The following is an 18,660-nucleotide window of genomic DNA, read 5'->3' on the forward strand; positions in this document are numbered from 1 at the left end:
TTATCATCACTCTCACATCCTGTATCATCACTCACACATCCTTTGTCATCACTCACATCCATCATCACCCACACATCTTTTATCATCACTCTCGCATCCTTTATCATCACTCACACATCCTTCATCATCACTCTTACATCCTTTATTATCACTCAGTGTTACCAGTATCTACCCTGCATCGCATATATATTTCATACTCATATTTCATCATCCGCGCCCATACTAGCAGACTGAGGCATTCCCACAACACATAAGATACTGCCACATGAGTTTAGTGAAGCATTATTTGCGTCACTCTGCAATACACACACACAGGTTGGGTCTTTCCCTTATTATTTTTTTTTCCTCCATAGTTAATGTGTACAAGGGGAAGGGTGATGCCCTGGAAAAAGGAAATTATGGAGGCATAAAGCTTTTACACCAAATAATGAAGGTAATGGAGAGAGTTCTAGAGGGTATGATTAGAGAAAGAGTGAATATTGATGAGATGCAGTTTGGGTTTGTGCCAGGCAAGCGAACCACTGATGCTACATTCATTGTTTGACAGCTTCAGGAAAATATATAGGAAAGAAAAGGGAACTGTACTTTGTTTTTGTTGATTTAGAAAACGCCTTTGACAGAGTTCCCAGAAAGGTGGTGAAGTGGGCAATGAGAAAGCTTGGGATGGAGGAGTGGCTGGTTGGTTATGGTCATGTATGTGGGTGCTCGCACCCAGGTAAGGGTGAATGGAGATTTGAGTGATGAGTTATCCATGAATTTTGATGTGCATCAGGGGTCAGTCTTGAGCCTCTTGTTGTTTATCATGGTACTTGAAGCCCTCTCACGCGAGTTCAGAAATGGACTCCCGTGCGAGATGTTTTATGCTGATGATTTGGTGATGACTGTAGAGAATGAAAGGGTGGCGGAGGAAAGATTTACAAAGTGGAGAGATGGTATGGGGCACAAGGGCTTAAGAGCAAATGCAGATAAAACAAAAGTCATGACATCTAGGGCTGGGGGCGGTACTGTCAAAGAAAAGTGAGAGCAGTCATTTGCGATTTGCCACAAAGCCGTGGGAAGTAATTCCATCATGTGCAGTGTCTGTGATAAGTGGGTGCATGAGAGATGTAGTGGTATTAGAGGTAGACTGCGAGATAATGCTGATTTCATGTGTGTGGTGTGTCGGGGAGAGCAGGTGGAGATTGTCAGGCATGAAAGGATTGAGCTTGTTGGTGAGTCTCTTGAGTGTGTGGAAGAGTTTTGTTATTTGGGAGACATGTTACGTGCTGGAAGTGGGCCAGGAGCTAGCTATGTGGCTAGAGTGAGGAGTGGTTGGAAGAAGTTCTGGGAGATGTTGCCTCTCCTGACATTGAGAAGGCTCTCCCTCCATGCTAAGGGATCTTTGTATGCAGCATGTGTTTGGAGTGTAATACTGTATGGTAGTGGGACTTGAGCAGTAAGTCCCACGTTTAAACGTATAGAAATGACAATGATTAGGTGGATGTGCAGTGCGTCCTTAAGTGTGAGACCTGGGGGGGTGGGGGGCTAGGTTTACAGTGGAAGAGTTGAGGGATAGGATGGGACTGGAGTGTATTGGTGCTGTGATGAAGAGCAGTAGTTTGAGATGGTTTGGGTATGTGTAGAGGATGGGAGATGATAATTGGTTGCAGAAAGTGAGAAATGTTAATGCTGGGGGTAGGGTTGCGAGAGGTAGACCGAGAAAGACCTGGGACGAGGTCACTGAGTGTGACCTCAGGGATAACGGACTGAATAGGGAAGCTGCCAGAGATTAAGCAGCATGGACAGCCGCCAGTAGATGACCAAGGCCGATTCATTAAAACGTGTTAGATCCTTCAAAAATGAATGAACGATAGAACTATGATACAACCTCTTCACGTTGGGAGTTGGGTTGTGAGAGGCAGACCGAAAAAGACCTGGGATAAGGTTACAGAGTGTGGCCTCAGGGATAATGGACTAAATAGGGAGCTGCCAGAGATCAAGTAGCGTTGAGAGACACCATTAGGTGACCAAGGCCGGAGCATCCAAGCACGTTGGAGCCTTTATAAACGAAACGAAAGTTACGAACAATTCCGGTACACAAACAATATTCATATCCATGTCCACAGCACTTCATCATCGGGTCAAAAGTCTGAAAATATAATAAAAGAGCAAATGATACCAACTGCCAATTGCTCATCACTTTGGGACTGTGTATGGACAACACCTCAAAATATTCTTGGATTCGAATCTGATCATCACTATCACATCTTTCGTCATGACCCTCACACTTTTCATCATTATTCTCACACTGAAAAATGAAAGAAATAAACGCAATGGGCAAGCAGTAGAACACACACACACACACACACACACACACACACACACACACACACACACACACACACACACACACAGTGTTAAATACAAGCCAGTTATCAACTGGACAATCACTGTGGGGGTGCCAGGGGAACAGGAGTCACCCTACTGCTGCCTCATTTGCTGAGTGAAGCGACTTCTTAAGACTGATGCAGGCTGCCAGCAGCCCTTACTGAAACTCACAATGGTTAGAATCCAGTCAAGTGTAGACTTCTTGGGTGAAGTTTACCGAGACTTCTGAATCTTAAACTAATGGTCATGGATATCCATCAACAGCATATGAGCAAGACCTTGCCTGGAGCACTGAACACTGTAACACCGTGGTAGTTACTGCAGTCACACTGATCTCCTTTCCCTTCCCAAACAAGGCTAACCAAACACCTTGTCCAGTCAGGAGGAATTATACCAGTACATCGAACAGCTTCAGCTACTGCAAGTAATCCCCATATATGGCTTCTTCCCCAGCTTTGATCAGTTTGGCCTGATGCCACAAAGACCACTCGCCCTACCACTTTTCAGCCTTGTCACTGCCTTCTTGTATTCATATAAGGAAGACATGGCATTGTAGACTGGTGGGGTGGCAGCTAGCGACTGCACATCAGCCGATGGAAGCTCCATGCTGCGTTCTGCTATACACAACTACTTTAAGTATTCAGGCCAATGAGCCCTCTAGTCACTCACTCTAGACATAAGCCATCTATCTACTATCTCAGCAGAGTTAACCTGAGAGGCGGGTCTAGAGCAGCGTTTCTTCAGGGCTTGATAGCAGGTCGAAGGTCATTTACAGTAAAAGTCCTCCAATCCGACCACCAATAATACAAACATCCCAATACTCCGAATATTGCAAGGCGATTTTTTTTTTAGTTTTCTAGGCTTTTTCAAAATTTTCTAGGCTTTGTCTAAAGATTTATGTGGCTTGGACTTGCTTTTCGACTTGGATATACTTGTCTGCAACTATTCATCTACAATTCTTTGCATTTCCAGTGAGTAAAACAATAACCCATATCATTTTAAGTGTTTATTTAATGATCCTGTATATATTCTAATGTTTTCAGAGGTCCCCCCAGTAGTCCGAAAAAAAAAGTAATCCGAAAGACCCTCGGTCCCCTGGCATTCGGATTACAGGACTTTTACTGTACTTGAAAGCCACCCTCTAACTCCTCAGGAATTTCCCTGACATACCTGTCTTTGTCCGTTCTTGGTAAAACTCTTGACCGACAAGCCAGAAATCTTTGTGGCCCTCAGTCCCTAGCCAGTCTAGAAGCATAATCCGTCAACTGTTGCTAGCGTCCCTGGTGAGACAAATCCTCTACTTGATCTAGGGCACAACAACGCATTCATCAGCTTCACCCACAGTAACACACTTATGAGTACCCAACCACTCAAAAGGGTCATCAACAGCACTGACCACACCAAACTGACTCCTGACTGCCACTGCATACTCATCAGTGCATTCCATACTCAAAACTGAATAGTTATATATGGCATCCCGAGATTTACCCATGTTTCATCTGTAGCCTTAGAGCAGCAACATCAAGTCTGTGAACTGCAGAAAAGGACTCTGTTTTCCTGAAAACCAAGCAGTTCTACAGGATGCTCCAGAGTTCTTACAACAAGGTGGTCAGTCTCCTTAGCAACCTATTCAACAATGGAATAACAAGTCCATTAGTGAAGATAAGGCTTCTGGAATCTTGATGCAGAAATTTTCAACTTATGGGATTTTTCAAAGTATAGGAAGTAAGAACTATTGGGATTCATGGTTCTACAGCCATGGGGACCTACTTATACACAATCCCCAAAGCCTTCCCTGTCAGTGCCAGTAACTGCACGGGAGTTGCTAAAGGCTAAAAGTGTATCTCACAAGGGACACTGTTCCACACCTAAGTTGAGGCTGGTATGGAACAGGTCTTTTTCATTGAGATAACTCCTCTCAGTAAGTGCATACACAGCAATATGAGAGATAATGCCATAACTGAATCATTCATAACTCTGTGCAAGAATCTTCAATACAGTGCAATCATTTGCTAATTCTTTGCTTCACCAGTCTCCACATCTTGATGTCTTGTACACACCTTTGTTTGTCCATCTGTTTGAACTGTTGTACGGTATCTCATTCTTCCATCATCTACTGTACATGTACTTCCCTCACAAAAATATAAGTGTTCCATGTTGTCACACCAGAGGCAGTCTACAGTACTTGGAGGAAACGACTCCATTGTACTTCTATTTTCAACTACATCAGTTCTTATCCTAATGATCCAAGGATATTTTATTCCACATTTCTCAATGGATCACTTTCCTTTTTTTTTTTTTTTTTAATTACTATCAAGTCAGTTTCTTCCATCCACATGACAATGCTGAGCCTAGTATATATTCCTTTTTGAAGTTCTCTTGCAGCTTTTTTGTTCAATTTCCTTCTCCATATCACAACTTTCAGAGCACACATTAGCCTTCCACTTCAAGTGACTATGTGCCACATTTCAAACTTTAGCTTTTACTTACATTAGTCATGCAAGAAAAATAATCATAGATTATAAATGTCTTGATAAAGTTATCATCTATGTATTCATCAAACAACACATGGGGTCAGGGTGGCACAGTGGTAGAGTGTCGGACTTGGGACTGGGGGGTCGTGAGTTCGAGCCACGCCTGGTAGCTGCTATGCCGGAAGGGGTAGTGCCCTTCTGTCACCTAGCAGGGCTATATGATCTAGTAAGGTCTAGCTCGGGGGAAAATTTCCCTTTCAAACAACACATTCATAATTATCAAACAATGTCCCACTTTCCATACAGTTCGCTGTCCAGCTACGGTAACTCTATGGCTTGCCTGCTGTGGGAGGACTTTCTGAAGGATATTCCATACTTCAGCAAGATGTCAGATGCCTTAGCCACCAGAGTCCTCAAGCTCATATGTAAGGCTTTCTTCTCATGTTATCAACAATAATTCAGCAGTTTTGAGGGGGCCATAAACTCCTTTAAAAATCATTCCCTGTGTTGTCAATACACACTCAGCACTGCATGTTGTTCATGGCATTTATAATTTTATACAATGGAACCAGATTGTATCATCAGCATAGAGTATTGCAAAACACTTTCCTTACATTCTTGTAGACACTATTTTGAGACACTGTGTATTTATGCTGCATGTTGGTGGCAGCTGTGGTGATGGGCCTGTCAGGCATCTGTGTGGGTGTGCTGGCAGGTAACCTGGGCAACATCTTCAACGTCTTCGCCAGCATTTCAGGAGCTGTCAAGGGACCAATCCTAGGCATCTTCCTGGCTGGCATGTGCACACCCTGGGTCAACACAAAGGTGGGCACGAGTTTACACTCTCCACATAAAAATATTGTTATTTCATTTCATCATCCAATCCTACGTTGCCCCATGAGGGGCATATTATTAATAGTAAAAAAATTATATATGTAACCTACAACTACAGGGATTTACTGTATCTTGCAGGCATTACCTCCCACACAGGGTTTTGAGAAGGGAGAGGGTATCAGCTCTTTCAAAACTAAAGTTTACCCTTCCCTAATGGTCAAACACATCACGCAGAATAAGTAAATGCAAATCATTACCTTCTTGTGAGTGGTGTGAGAGGGAAGTTGTATAAAGATGGCTGCAACGTTGGCTGGAAAGTTCTTTGATTTGTGAAACATAATGTACAGTTGCGAGCAGATGACTCGAGGCCACCTAGTCCACCAACATGTTGGTGTTTTGTCTGGCAACAGTGGTAGCTGTGAACTTGACCGAGATTCAGTCAGCTGTTCGGGCAAAACAAACCCAGTGATAATTTGTCAATGTGCAGTTCTAACTGGTCTCCAATCAACACCATGCAAGTAAACGTATTATATTGATAATGATTAACGTGTCATACACATGGTAGATATATTTATAACCACAGTATTACAACACAGGCATCCAAATAGTGGTGCGTTCATTCATGTGAGACACACGGGTATCGACAGTGATTTATTTTGTTGGACTATCGTCGTGAACCAAACAACCTTTACCAGCTTTCAAGAGATATGTCGTAGGGTTATCAGCTTCTCCGCTACCTAGCATTATTATCACAAAAAACACCGTCATGCCAGTCATCCTTCACCGTTAACCTCACTTTCATCGACCTCTGACTCCAAAGGAGGTGGGACAGTTAAAGGTTCACACCACAGTAGGCGAAACAAGGGGAGGGGGGTGGGGGAGTTATATGAAGGATGGTGGGTGAGGAAGGGCGGGACCATGATCTAAGTAGGGGAGGTCAACCAGACAGCGCGCCGCGTGAGCCTTCATGATGTCACATCACCCCTTTGGCGAGTGGGTTCAGCTTGTCCCATTCCATGCATGAATGAATGAATAGGGACACCATGATCTAGACACCACAGCATCAAACCCGGGGAGAGAGAGAGAGAGAGAGAGAGAGAGAGAGAGAGAGAGAGACAGACAGACAGACAGACAGACAGACAGAGACAGAGAGAGAATGAATGAATGAATATAATATACACCAGGAATGATGGTTGTATTTTATCACACTAATAAATGCTGAAAATTACATTGATTTATTCTATTATCCGTCTAAGAGCCATCATAAACATTGCTCGCGTTATTATATATTGGGAAGAGAGAGAGAGAGAGAGAGAGAGAGAGAGAGAGAGAGAGAGATTGATAGATAGTTAGATAGATAGAGAGACAGATAGATAGATAGATAGATAGGTAGGGAGATGAGTGTGAATGTGATCGAATGTGTATTTGTGTGTGAAGGTTTTTGTTATTTTGTTATTTTCTTTTCCTTTGTCGTATCGCTACCCCACCGTGGTGGGAAGGTGCGATTAAGTATAAAACAAAAAATATAGATAGATAGATAGGAGAAACATATATTAGGTCCTGCTGTGGAATGTTACAGGCGGATGATAATGTGATTTATTGATATACTGACTATGGTTATGGTAAATGGTTATAAAGACATAAAATACTGTATACTGTAGGAGAGATGAAGCTATGAATGAAGCAGTGTGGTTGAACATCAGATAGCGTGTCCAGGCTGACGCCAGCCAGCCAGCCTTGAGAGCAAGGATTGGGAAGACAGTGGGGCGTGTGCGACGTCATGCAGGCGGGGATTCCCCACTGTCTGGCTGATCTCCCCTACTTAGATCATGGGCGGGACGAGGTGGGACGTGTGATGGGAGGGGGGTGAGGAGGCACGTGGTTGGCTGCGGTATTTAACGTATATGAGATTAGAGGTTGTAATAGGTTTGTTTTGACATAGAAAACCAACGTTTCCTTAATATTTGAATGATAAAGTCGAACGATTACTCTCTATAAATGTTTATCATCATGAACCGGTCAACTAGTTCCACCCCCCCATACGTGACGTCACGTGGTGCCTACATCACAAACCAAGGTGGTGATGGAGCTGCACACTCGGGATACCCGTGTGTCTCACATGAATGAACGCAGCACTATTTGGATGCCTGTGTTGTAATATCATTGTTATAAATGTATCTACCATGTATATGACACGTTAATCATTATCAGTATTATACGCTTACTTGCATGGTATTGATTGGAGACCAGTTAGAACTGCACATTGACAAATTATCACTGGGTTTGTTTCGCCCGAACATCTGACTGAATCTCGGTCAAGTTCACAGCTACCACCGTTGCCAGACAAAACACCAAAATGTTGGTGGACTAGGTGGCCTCGATTCATCTGCTCGCAACTGTACAGCATGCACAGGGCTAGCCAGACGCCACCAGAACTGTACAATCGTTGTATTACTATGGTAGAAGCAGCACAGATTACTTCATATAAATCGTGACATAAAATAATTATTGCTAATTCTTTCACTCTTACATAGCCTAGTATTTCATAATCACTGTACATCTTGAAACTCAGGTAGGGAAGCAAAGATGTCACAGGTTTTATAACTTACTGTTCCTCTCATTTATCATACATTTCTTCATAATCACATTCATTATCAACGGATGTCAATTATTTCAATACACTGCTGTGTAATTCTTGTGGATTTCTTATTTTTCACCAGCAAAACTTTTGTACTTTACAATAATGCAAAAAGAAAGAATTATTTGTCTCATTATAATTAGCAACAACATAAGTTCAGTCCTCTCTACTGCTCTTATGCTCATATCACCAGTGTCAAGGTTACTCTCTCTCTCTCTCTCTCTCTCTCTCTCTCTCTCTCTCTCTCATCACCAAATGTGTCTTTTATTATCACATTTTTCTCCCAGATTGGAACTTCACATATATAAACCTCATGCAGACAAATTTATGATCTTTCATTCCTCTGCTATACATCATTCATCAACAGAGCAACTCCTTCCTTACGCTGTCCACTCACGCATATATACCTGACCTATACATTTCACACCTTCTCACTCTTCCACTTCATGCCCGTTCATCCTTGCCTCACGCAGTGCCGACACAACATACCTTGAATTCCTTAACACATTCACCATATTCACACCTCATATCTAAATGCCACACGAACTAGCTTATTACTAGTGCAGGACCTAGATCAGAGGATTGCTGCAAAACTGCCGAGAGTAAGAACAGAGGATATGGGACTGTTATCTCAGTTGATCCTCTTCCTTTTTAATATCAGGTCTGCTGGGAATATGGAGGGCAATATTATAACACATGCAAGTAGTATTTTATATCAACTGATGTCCACATAAAACCACAGTGATTCATATGACCATACCACAATCTTCAGGGTGCAGTGTTAGGATTCCTGGTGGCCTTCTGTTACAACATTTGGGTGGTGGTGGGCAAGTTCCTGCGTGGGGGAGGACACCCCACCCACCTCCCCCTTTCTGTTGACAGCTGTCCTGAGAACCTCATCCATCCTGTCAACGCCTCCATCGTCGCCTTCATCAGTAACATCACCACTGCTACATCCAGCACCAATCTCACCACTGACCTGACTGCAGATTTCACCACTATAGCACCTGATACTAACAGGTTAACAAACAGTGTCACCAAACATGAAACTTTCTCTTTAACTACAAGTAGAGGTGTTTTCAAGACTACTCCCCCAGTTTCCCTGCTTGTCGTATGAAGCGATTAAAAGGGTTGGTGGTGGGTTAGTGCCTCACCCTGTAAAAAGAACTAACTAAACTAGCGAATAAAGCGCCTCGGACCAGAACGGACAATACACTGATGACTAAGGAACCGACAAAAGACATTCTAAGGGTGGGGACATGGAATTTGAGAGGAGTGAATGATGAAGTGAAAGAGAGACTGTTCAGGTGCTTGAGCGTGCAAGAGTGGATGTATGTGGACTGACTGAAACTAAACGGTGAGGTGAAAGGGTGAGAGAATGGGAATACGGTTTAGGAATATGTGCGGGAGTTAATGAGAATGAGAGGGCAAGAGAGGGAGTATGTCTGATGATAAGCAAGAAGTGGAAGGAGAATATAAGAGAGTATAGAACAGTGGGTGCAAGGATTGTATGGGTGAGGATGAAAGTAGATGGACAAGCTTAGGCGATTGTATGTGCGTATGCGCTGACAAAGGACCGAGTGGCAAGAGTGAAAGATGAGTTTTGGGCGAGTGTAGAAGCGTGTATGGACAAGTTTGAGAGGAGCGAGAGAGTGTTTTTGATTGGAGACATGAATGGAAAGTTGGGAATGTACAAGTGGATCGAGTGGTTGGTCAGTGGGGTGTGCCAGCTAAAGTAGATGGGAATGGTAGTGCTTTGGTGGACATCTGTGCTGGTAAGGGGTTGGCAATAGCCAACACCTTCTTTAGGCATATGATCCACATGTATACATGGAGAGTCATGAGGAGGATGGGACGGTGAACTTGTTGAATGAAAGGCAATGATAGATTACGTGTGTGTGGATGAGAGAATGAGAAGACAAGTGTTGGATGCAAGGGTGTGGAGAGGGTGGAGGAATGGAATTTCGGACCATCACTTAGTGATGGCCAAGGTAAGGCTGCAAAGAATATGGATGAAGAAACGAAGGGGAAGACAGGAGGAAACAGCTCCTGAGAAGAGTGGAGAAGTTGCAAGATAGTGAGAAAATGGCAGAGCATAAGAGCACAGAGGAAGAAAGATTGGGAAGGTATGAGTCAGAGCAGGTGGAAAAGGTGCATGATGTATGTAAGATATTCACGGAAGAGATAGACGCAGCATGTGAGATGGTTTATGGAGTTAGGAGGAGATGCAGGTGTGTGCAAGGGACAGCATGGTGGAATGATGAGGTGAAACGAGCTGTGGAACAAAAGAAGGCATATAGTGGCTGGCTAGCGGGTATAGATAGAGGAGAAGATTAGAGAGAAGAGAGAGGTATATGTGAGAAGGAGAAGGGAGGTGAAGAGATTGGTAAAGGAGAGTAAGAAGAAAGTGGATGAAAAGTTTGGGAGGAATCTGAGTGTTAAGTGGAGGGTAAGAAATTGTTTTGGAAGGAGGTAAAGAAAGTAAGACAGTGTGAAAGGGGAAATAATAGGGGAGTGAAAGTTGGTGGAGAAGAGAGAGAAATTGAAGAGATGGAAGGAGCACTTCGAGGATTTGTTAAATGTAAAAATTGAGAGCAATGCAAGTATAAGTGGTTGGGAAATGGCTGGGAGAAGAGATGAGAGGAGGGAGGAAGAGATCAGTAGGGCGGAAGTAGTGGATACAATGGAGAGGATCAAGATGGGAAATGCCTCAGGAATTGATGGAGTGTGTGGTGAAATGCTGAAGTATGGGGGTGAGATTCTTGTGGAGTGGATATGGAAGTTGTGTAGACCGGGTTGGGAAGAGGGAAGGGTTCCAGAGGACTGAAAATCAGGTATAATTGTTCCTTTATACAAAGGAAAAGCGGAGAGTGAAGTATGTGGTAACCATAGGGGTATTTGCCTTCTTAGTGTAACTGGAAAAATATATGGTAGAATACTCATTGATAGAGTTAGGCATATAACAGAGGAGCTAGTTGGAGAAGAACAAGGGGGATTTAGGAAGGGAAAAGGTTGTATAGATCAGATATTTGTTCTAAGATGTTAAGTGGAGAAGTATCTAGAGAAGGGAAAGAAAGTGTATGCTGCCTTCATGGACTTGGAGAAAGCTTATGACAGAATAGATAGACAAGGTATGTGGAAGGTATTAAGAATATATGGAGGTGAGGAAATTGTTGAGTGCTGTGAAGAGTATGTATTAAGGAGCTAGGGCTATGGTGCGAAAGGATGTTGAGCTGAGTTAGTTCTTTGATCTAAATGTGGGAGTGAAACAGGGATGTGTGATGTCTCCATGGCTGTTTAATATATACATGGACGGGGTTGCAAAGGAGGTGCAAGGTAGGGCAGTGGGTGTGTGGGGGTGGCTCTAATGAATGAGGGTGAGATTTGGAAGATTCCGGTGTTGCTGTTTGTTGATGATACAGTATTGATGAGTGAAGATGAATGGGAGTTGCAAGGTTTGGTGAACAAATTTGGGACAGTGTGTAGGCAAAGGAATTTGAAAGTTAATGTAAACAAGAAGTGAAAGAACGTTGTCGGGTGAATGTAGATGTGGTTGAGAAGATTAGGAGAAAAACACTGAGGTGGTTTGGACATGTGGAGAGAATGGAGAATGAAAGACTGAATAAGAGGGTGTATGTAGGTGAGGTGGAGGGGGGGAGAGGGAGGGGAAGACCGAGGATGAGGTGGAGGGATGGAGTTGAAAGGTATATGAGGGAGGGGGGAGTGAGTTGGGGGGAGTGCAGTCAAATGGTGGGTGACAGAGCGACTTGGAGGCGTTTTGTCTGCGGCCACCCTTTGTGGGATCAAGGTGTTGGGCTATAGATAGATAGATAGATATATTCAACATGAAGGGAGAATTACTCCTGAAATTATTTTTTGGTAAAAAGTAAAGCAAGAGAGGATGTTACCCTCTCATGCTTTACCTTTGAGTTTTCTTGAGCTTCATCATTTTCATTATCAGCGTCTCAACATTTTTTCCCAACCAAGGATGCAGTGAGACAGGACCAGAGGGCAAAAAAGAAAAAATGGCAGGAGGAGAACTAATCAACAGCATGCCTTGTTAAATGAACCACATTCTTATTTACTCACCATTCAAACTCGTGGAATCCTGACTCCACATCCCAAGCATAACGTACCACACTTATGCACTTCACCTTATTGATCAGCTAGAACCACTGATTACTGTCACATCACGTGGTAAAAACAGAGGTGCCAAACTACGTCACACTTTAGTACAAAATTCTTTCAAGCAGTTTGATCCCTTGACAGTTTCGTAGCCTTATCAACCTCCATGCCTCATTTTCTCACACATTCCTTCACCATATCTGTCCACCTTCTTGGTCTTCCATACCTCCTCCAACCTTCATGTTTAAACAGTTATACCCTTTTCGCTATACTACAGTATTTACATCCATCCTCTTCAAATTACCATACCATCTAAAGACACTCTACTGTCCATAGACTTCCTCACTCCACATCCTTCATGACTCACACTACATTTGTGGGAAATATTTTCCCCCAGAGCAGTTGCGCTCTCTATTTTTATCATAGTTATCCCTGGTTAAAGGCAGAAGAAAATTGAGACCATTGTTAATTGTTCAAGCGGTTTTAATAACCCAGAAATTACGTTCTCTTTAATAATTCTTGTTATTAATAAATAAATGCTACTGCATTTAACCCCCGTGGACAACTATACTTTGTAAATACATGTAATTATGTGGTATTTTCCACTGACCTAAACTGCGTCTGCGCGTTAGAATGACGTGGCGAGTAGGGAAAGATTCTCCTGTTTAGCAGATGTGGAATTAAGATATTTACACAGTTAAAGGGAATATTTGGTCTAACTTTAGTTTAAGTAAAACTAAGATTAATTCGTTAGATTCGCCCTGTACATATCATGATGTAATCTAACTGTATTTAGTACTGTAAATAATTAAAAGTTGGCAACCTACCATTCTATGAGGGAGGTAGAACTGCCGCACACCACACTCTGTTCCTAGTCACTCTCAAGCTAACACGGTTGTATATACGCACCATAAGGACGCTTGCTTGCTCAAGCAATTACACTAAGCAGCTTCATCGTCATCGGTTAACGATCGCTCCCTCTTCACTAGCTAAGTAACCTTAACGAATTGGCCAGTTCAAGGGGGGATTAGCTATGAGATAGAAGATAAATAGTTATTGTAGGTGAGTTAAGGTTAAGTTACGTTTCGCCTAACTCTATGAGACTTGTTTGATTTACTTAAGAACAACTTTATAGACGAGTAACGACCTACGAGTTGTTTATTAGTAAATACCAGAAATTTCTTACATAGCGGTGCCCCGGGAGGGATACCGACTTGTATACATTAAATATTTTTCACATTTTGGTGCCCAGAAACAGGGCCCCGATTTGTTTACCAGAACTATTAAACATTTTTCACAATATTTCTCATCCCATCCACATTTCACACTCATATCCCCCAAACTACATATCTACTGTACTTACTCTAAGCTTTTCATTTCATACCAATGTCACACTCAAATGTTACTGTGGGCACTGAAACTCCTGTAGGTAGTCCTCAAGCATAGCCAATATACTTGGACCTGTTTCACATCAGTATCTTCATAGCAACTGCCACTTTATTTTCCTGTGAGACTCTACTTTTCCCTTCCTTTGCACATTTACCACTCTCCACTATACCACCTCTGTACTGAATCTGTCACTAATTCACGTCTCTCATCATACACCATCACATCACACTGAGAGTCACCTTCTCCCTCAGCAACCATCACTTTGCTCTCATTTACATATGCTTTCAGATCACGATGCTCACAAATATTCACAACAGTCTGCACCAATCTTCAAATCTCTTGTTCGGCAGTTAACACAGCATCATCTGCCCACACCATGTTTGAGATAATCCACCCTTCACCACTCGTTACTGTCCTCATCCCTCTCTCAATAGCTTGACTTTTTTTTTTTAAATCTCTAATAAACCCATTCATACACAATATATGATATGTACACTGAAAAGCCATGAGTTTGTTACACATACTCGTACTTATCTCATTCTAACACTGATATTAAATCACACTCTTAAGACTGGCAGTGTTTTAGTGGACAATTGTGCCGGGAAGGGGTTGGTAACGTCTTCAGGTACAAAATGATCCATAGGTATTCATGGCGAGTGTTGAGAAGGGTAGGTGATGAACTGAATAAACGGAAGACAATGACTGAGTATGTGTGTGTGGATGAAAGGATGCGAAGGTATGTAATGGATGCAAGAGTATATATAGTTTGGGGGAATGGATTTCTGACCACCACTTGGTGGTGGTGAAAATCATGGTCCAAGTGAAATGGAGAAATAGTAGAAAGGAAGGACAGGAGGAAGTGGTATATGCAAGGAGAGTGGAAAGGTTACAAGAGGATGAGAAAAAGGCAGAATATAGGAGAGAAGTGGAGGAGCGAGATGGGAGACGTGGAAAGTGTGTGCAAGATATTCACGGAAGAAATTTGTGCAACATGTGAGGTGGTGAGTGGGGTGAAGAGAAGACGAAAAGGGGTGCAAGGAACAGCATGGTGGAATGGAGAGGTGAGACAGGCTATGTCACAAAAGAAGAGAGCTTATAGTGAGTGGGTGAGAAACAGGATGTGGAAGAAGTTGAGAGACGGAAGAGAGACTATATGTGGAGAGGAAGAGAGGGGTGAAAAGATTAATAAGAGAGAGAGCAAGAAGAGAGTGGATGAGGAATATGGAAGGAATTTGAATGTAAAGTGGAGGGAATGTAAGAAAATATTCTGGAAAGAGGTAAAGAGAGTTAGACAGGGTGGCAGTGAAGTTAGTCGGGGAGTGAAAGATAAAAATGGTAGATTACTAGTGCACAAGGGAGAAAAAATGAGCAGATGGAGAGAACACTTTAAGGAATTGTTGAGCATAGACAATGAAATTAATGCGAGTATAAGTGGCTGGGGCTGGGAGAAGGAGGGATGTGAGAAGAAAGGAAGAAATCAGTAGAATGGAAGTAGTGGAAGCAATGAAGAAAGTCAAAATGGGGAAAGCCCCAGGAATTGATGGACTGTGTGGTGAAATGCTGAAGCATGTGGGAGAGATAGAAGTAGAATGGATGTGGAAGATGTGCAGATTGGCCTGGGAGGAGAGTAGAGCTTCGGAGGATTGGAAGTCAGGTATAATTATTCCCTTGCACAAAGGAAAAAGGGAAAAAGAAGTGTGTGGTAATCATAGGGGCATTTGTCTTCTTAGCATAATAGGAAAAGTATATGGTAGGATATTTATTGACAGAGTTAGGGAAATAACAGAGGAATTAGTTGGAGAAGAACAGGGAGGTTTTAAGAGGGGGAGAGGTTGTGTAGATCAGATATTCATTCTTAAATATTTAGTGGAAAAGTTTCTAGAGAAGGAAGGAAGTTGTATGCGGTCTTCATGGATTTGGAGAAAGCATATGACAGAGTGGATAGACAAGAATTGTGGAAAGTATTTAGAATCTATGGAGTAGATGGGAGGTTGTTGATTGCTGTGAAGAGTACTCGTATGTATGAGGGTGCTAAGGCTGCAGTGCATGTGGATAGTGAACTGAGTGAATTTTTCTACTTGAAAGTGTGATTGAAGCAGGGATGTGTCGTCTCCATGGTTGTTCAATCTGTATATGGATGGGGTTATAAAAGAGATACAAGGGAGGGCAGAGGATATTGGAGTGGCCCTAGTGAGAGTGCGCAGTGTTTGGAAACTACCTGTACTGTTGTTTGCAGATGATACTCTGCTGTTAAGTGAAGACGAAAGAGAGCTCCAAGGCTTGGTGGGTGAGTTTGGGAGAGTGTGTAAGAAACGGAATCTAAAGGTGAATGTAGGGAAGAGTAAAGTTATGGTCTTTGAGAGAAGTGAAGTCAGTGAATGCACAGTGAGGCTAGATGAGGAGGAAATGGAAGATGTGATACCATTTAAGTACTTGGGTAGTGTGATGGGTAAGGATGGAAGTTTGGAGGGTGAAGTGCTTGAAAGGGTACAACAAGGAAGAAAGGTTGCTGGTTCCTTGAAAGCAGTGATAAGAAACAGGGATGTGCGCATGGAAGTGAAAAAGTTACTACGTGACACTACTGTGATACCAACTCTAACATGTGGAAGTGAAGCTTGGACCTTGGTGGAGGGACAGAAGTGAATAGTGAGAGCAGTGGAAATGAATTATTTGAGAGGAGCATGTGGAGTCATGTGGAGAGACAGATTGACAAATGAGGATGTGAAGGAGCGTTGTGATGTGGATGTGGATGTGATAAGAAGTGTTAAGAGAAACACACTGAGGTATTTGGCCATGTGGAGAGGATGGAGTGAGAGAATGACGATGAAAGTGTATGTGAGTGAGGTGGAGGGGGGGAGAGGGAGGGGGGAGCCAATGATGAGATGGAGGGCTGGAGTGGAGAAGTGTATAAGAGAGGGGTGTGTGAGCTGGGAGCGGGGCAGTGAAATGACGGGGGACAGGGCGACATGGAGGCGATTTGTTTGTGGCCACCCCTTACGGGATTAAGGCGTCTGGCAATAGAGAGATAGATAGACTTAAGACACCCTTACACAAGCCTGACTACCATTATAAAAACTCCTAACAGCATCAATAGCCTTCTGTCCATACCACACATACACAAAACCTTCCATATACCCCTCTGGTTACCTTGGCATATGCTTTTTCCAAATCCTCAGGGAAAATGGACTAAATAGGGAGGCTGCCAGATGTCGAGCAGCGTGGAGGGCTGCCATTATGTGACCAAAGCCGATGCAGGCAAGCATGATGGAGCCTATATAAACGATATCTATCATAAACATCTACCATTTCTTATCACAAGCAGTTCCCATTGTTCAATTACAGGGATTTGATCCATAAATCCCCAACCACTAGTAAAACCACCCTGTTCATCAATCAGCGAGTGTGTTGATATACTGCCTCACTTATTCCATGATAATTCTTCCATATCAACTTTCCAGCAACAATGAACAGATATATCACAATAATTTTTGCACTCAGTTCAACTACTTCATTTTTTCTTTATATGGAGATGACTACAGCGTTTGTTCTTATTCACTGGTAATGATTCAGCGAGTTTATTTCTTTACATATGCAAATGTTTGAGGGTGTGTGGTATGGTGCCAGCAGGAGTGAGGGCAGGACCGTGTATGATGTCTCGTACTGCTACTTCAGTATCACTGGCATCATCATGACCCTCATCATCAGCAACCTCATATCCCTCTGTACTGGTGAGCTGTCTTGCCGTTGTAATGTCCACTCAGCACTGGTTGGCCCGGGTGGGGGTGAGCCCACACCAACAGTCAGCACTGGTAACACTGTGATGGCACACCAACAGTTAGCTCTGGTAGCACTGACAAACTAGATGAAGGTACACTGACTAGCACCAGTAGTGGCAGATGGTGGTATTGTTTATCAGTGGTTGGGTCTGGTAGACCAAGCTGTTCCTGGTGGTAGTACACCAACAGTCAGGGCTGGTAGCATTGGTAGGAACAAGTGGTGATGCAACAGCAGATTGGAATGACCGTGTTAGTATGGCTAAGTTGCAATGCACCAGCAGTAATTCCTGTTCTGTCAGCTACTGTTGTCATGAAGTACCGGTATGTTGTGAAAGGCGATTAGAATGGCAACACCATAATTCTAGGCTTAGGTAATGTAGTTCCAGAGGACATTTTAATGTTCTCAACACAACTGTGTCACTGCTTATTTATACAGACCCAACACCACTTTTTCAAAATACGTTTTTTGTTTAAATAACAGAACAGAGGAAGAAAAAAAATGAATAAAAAAAGTAACCCATACACCAGATTACTGGTGTCCTCTGTTCATAAAATATCTGTAACAGTTAGACCTGAACAGCTGTAGGTTTAAGTTTGGAGGGAAACAACTCTGGGGAAGCGAGTTTCAAAGAGATGCAGTTCGGAGAATGAAAGAATTCTGATAGGCAGAAGTTCTGCAATATGGCTGAGTGATATTCCAGTCATGAGCGCTACCAGATGCCCGTGTAGCACGAGGGAAGGCATGGAGAGGTGGCAACATGAACGCAACTTCGTCTGAGCATTGCCATAAAAACAACTGTAAAATAATGCAAGGGAAGCAACATTCCTTGTTACTTGTAGGGGAGGTAGTTTATTTGTAATGGCAGGCTTGTTAATAAATCTAACAGCTTTTTTCTGAATTTTTTCCAGTTCTTTAAATGCAACCTCTCCACATCCATTCCAAAAGGGTGAGCAATATTCAAGCTGAGAGCGCACATAGGTCTTATAAATTATAGCTAACTGCTCGTCAGTGAAGAAGTTACGGACTCTGTACAATAATCCAAGTTTCTTTAAGGCT

The 18,660-nt window shown here is 42.8% G+C and overlaps 1 protein-coding gene across 1 annotated transcript in view; it reads left to right on the forward strand.

The window, feature by feature from the left end:
- LOC145399293 (sodium-coupled monocarboxylate transporter 1-like) overlaps positions 1-17,689 on the forward strand; it is a 33,786-nt gene extending 16,097 nt beyond the window's left edge. The window contains exons 7-10 of the mRNA XM_080271963.1: positions 5,148-5,266; positions 5,512-5,666; positions 9,086-9,333; positions 17,455-17,689. Of these exons, the coding sequence (XP_080128089.1) occupies positions 5,148-5,266; positions 5,512-5,666; positions 9,086-9,333; positions 17,455-17,689 (757 nt within the window). The remainder of the gene's footprint in view (positions 1-5,147; positions 5,267-5,511; positions 5,667-9,085; positions 9,334-17,454) is intronic.
- Positions 17,690-18,660: the final 971 nt, after the last annotated feature.

Source organism: Coenobita brevimanus, chromosome 48 (assembly GCF_032717465.1).
Source record: "Coenobita brevimanus isolate Jiangsu-jjx chromosome 48, ASM3271746v2, whole genome shotgun sequence".
NCBI classification, from domain to species: Eukaryota; Metazoa; Arthropoda; class Malacostraca; order Decapoda; family Coenobitidae; genus Coenobita; species Coenobita brevimanus.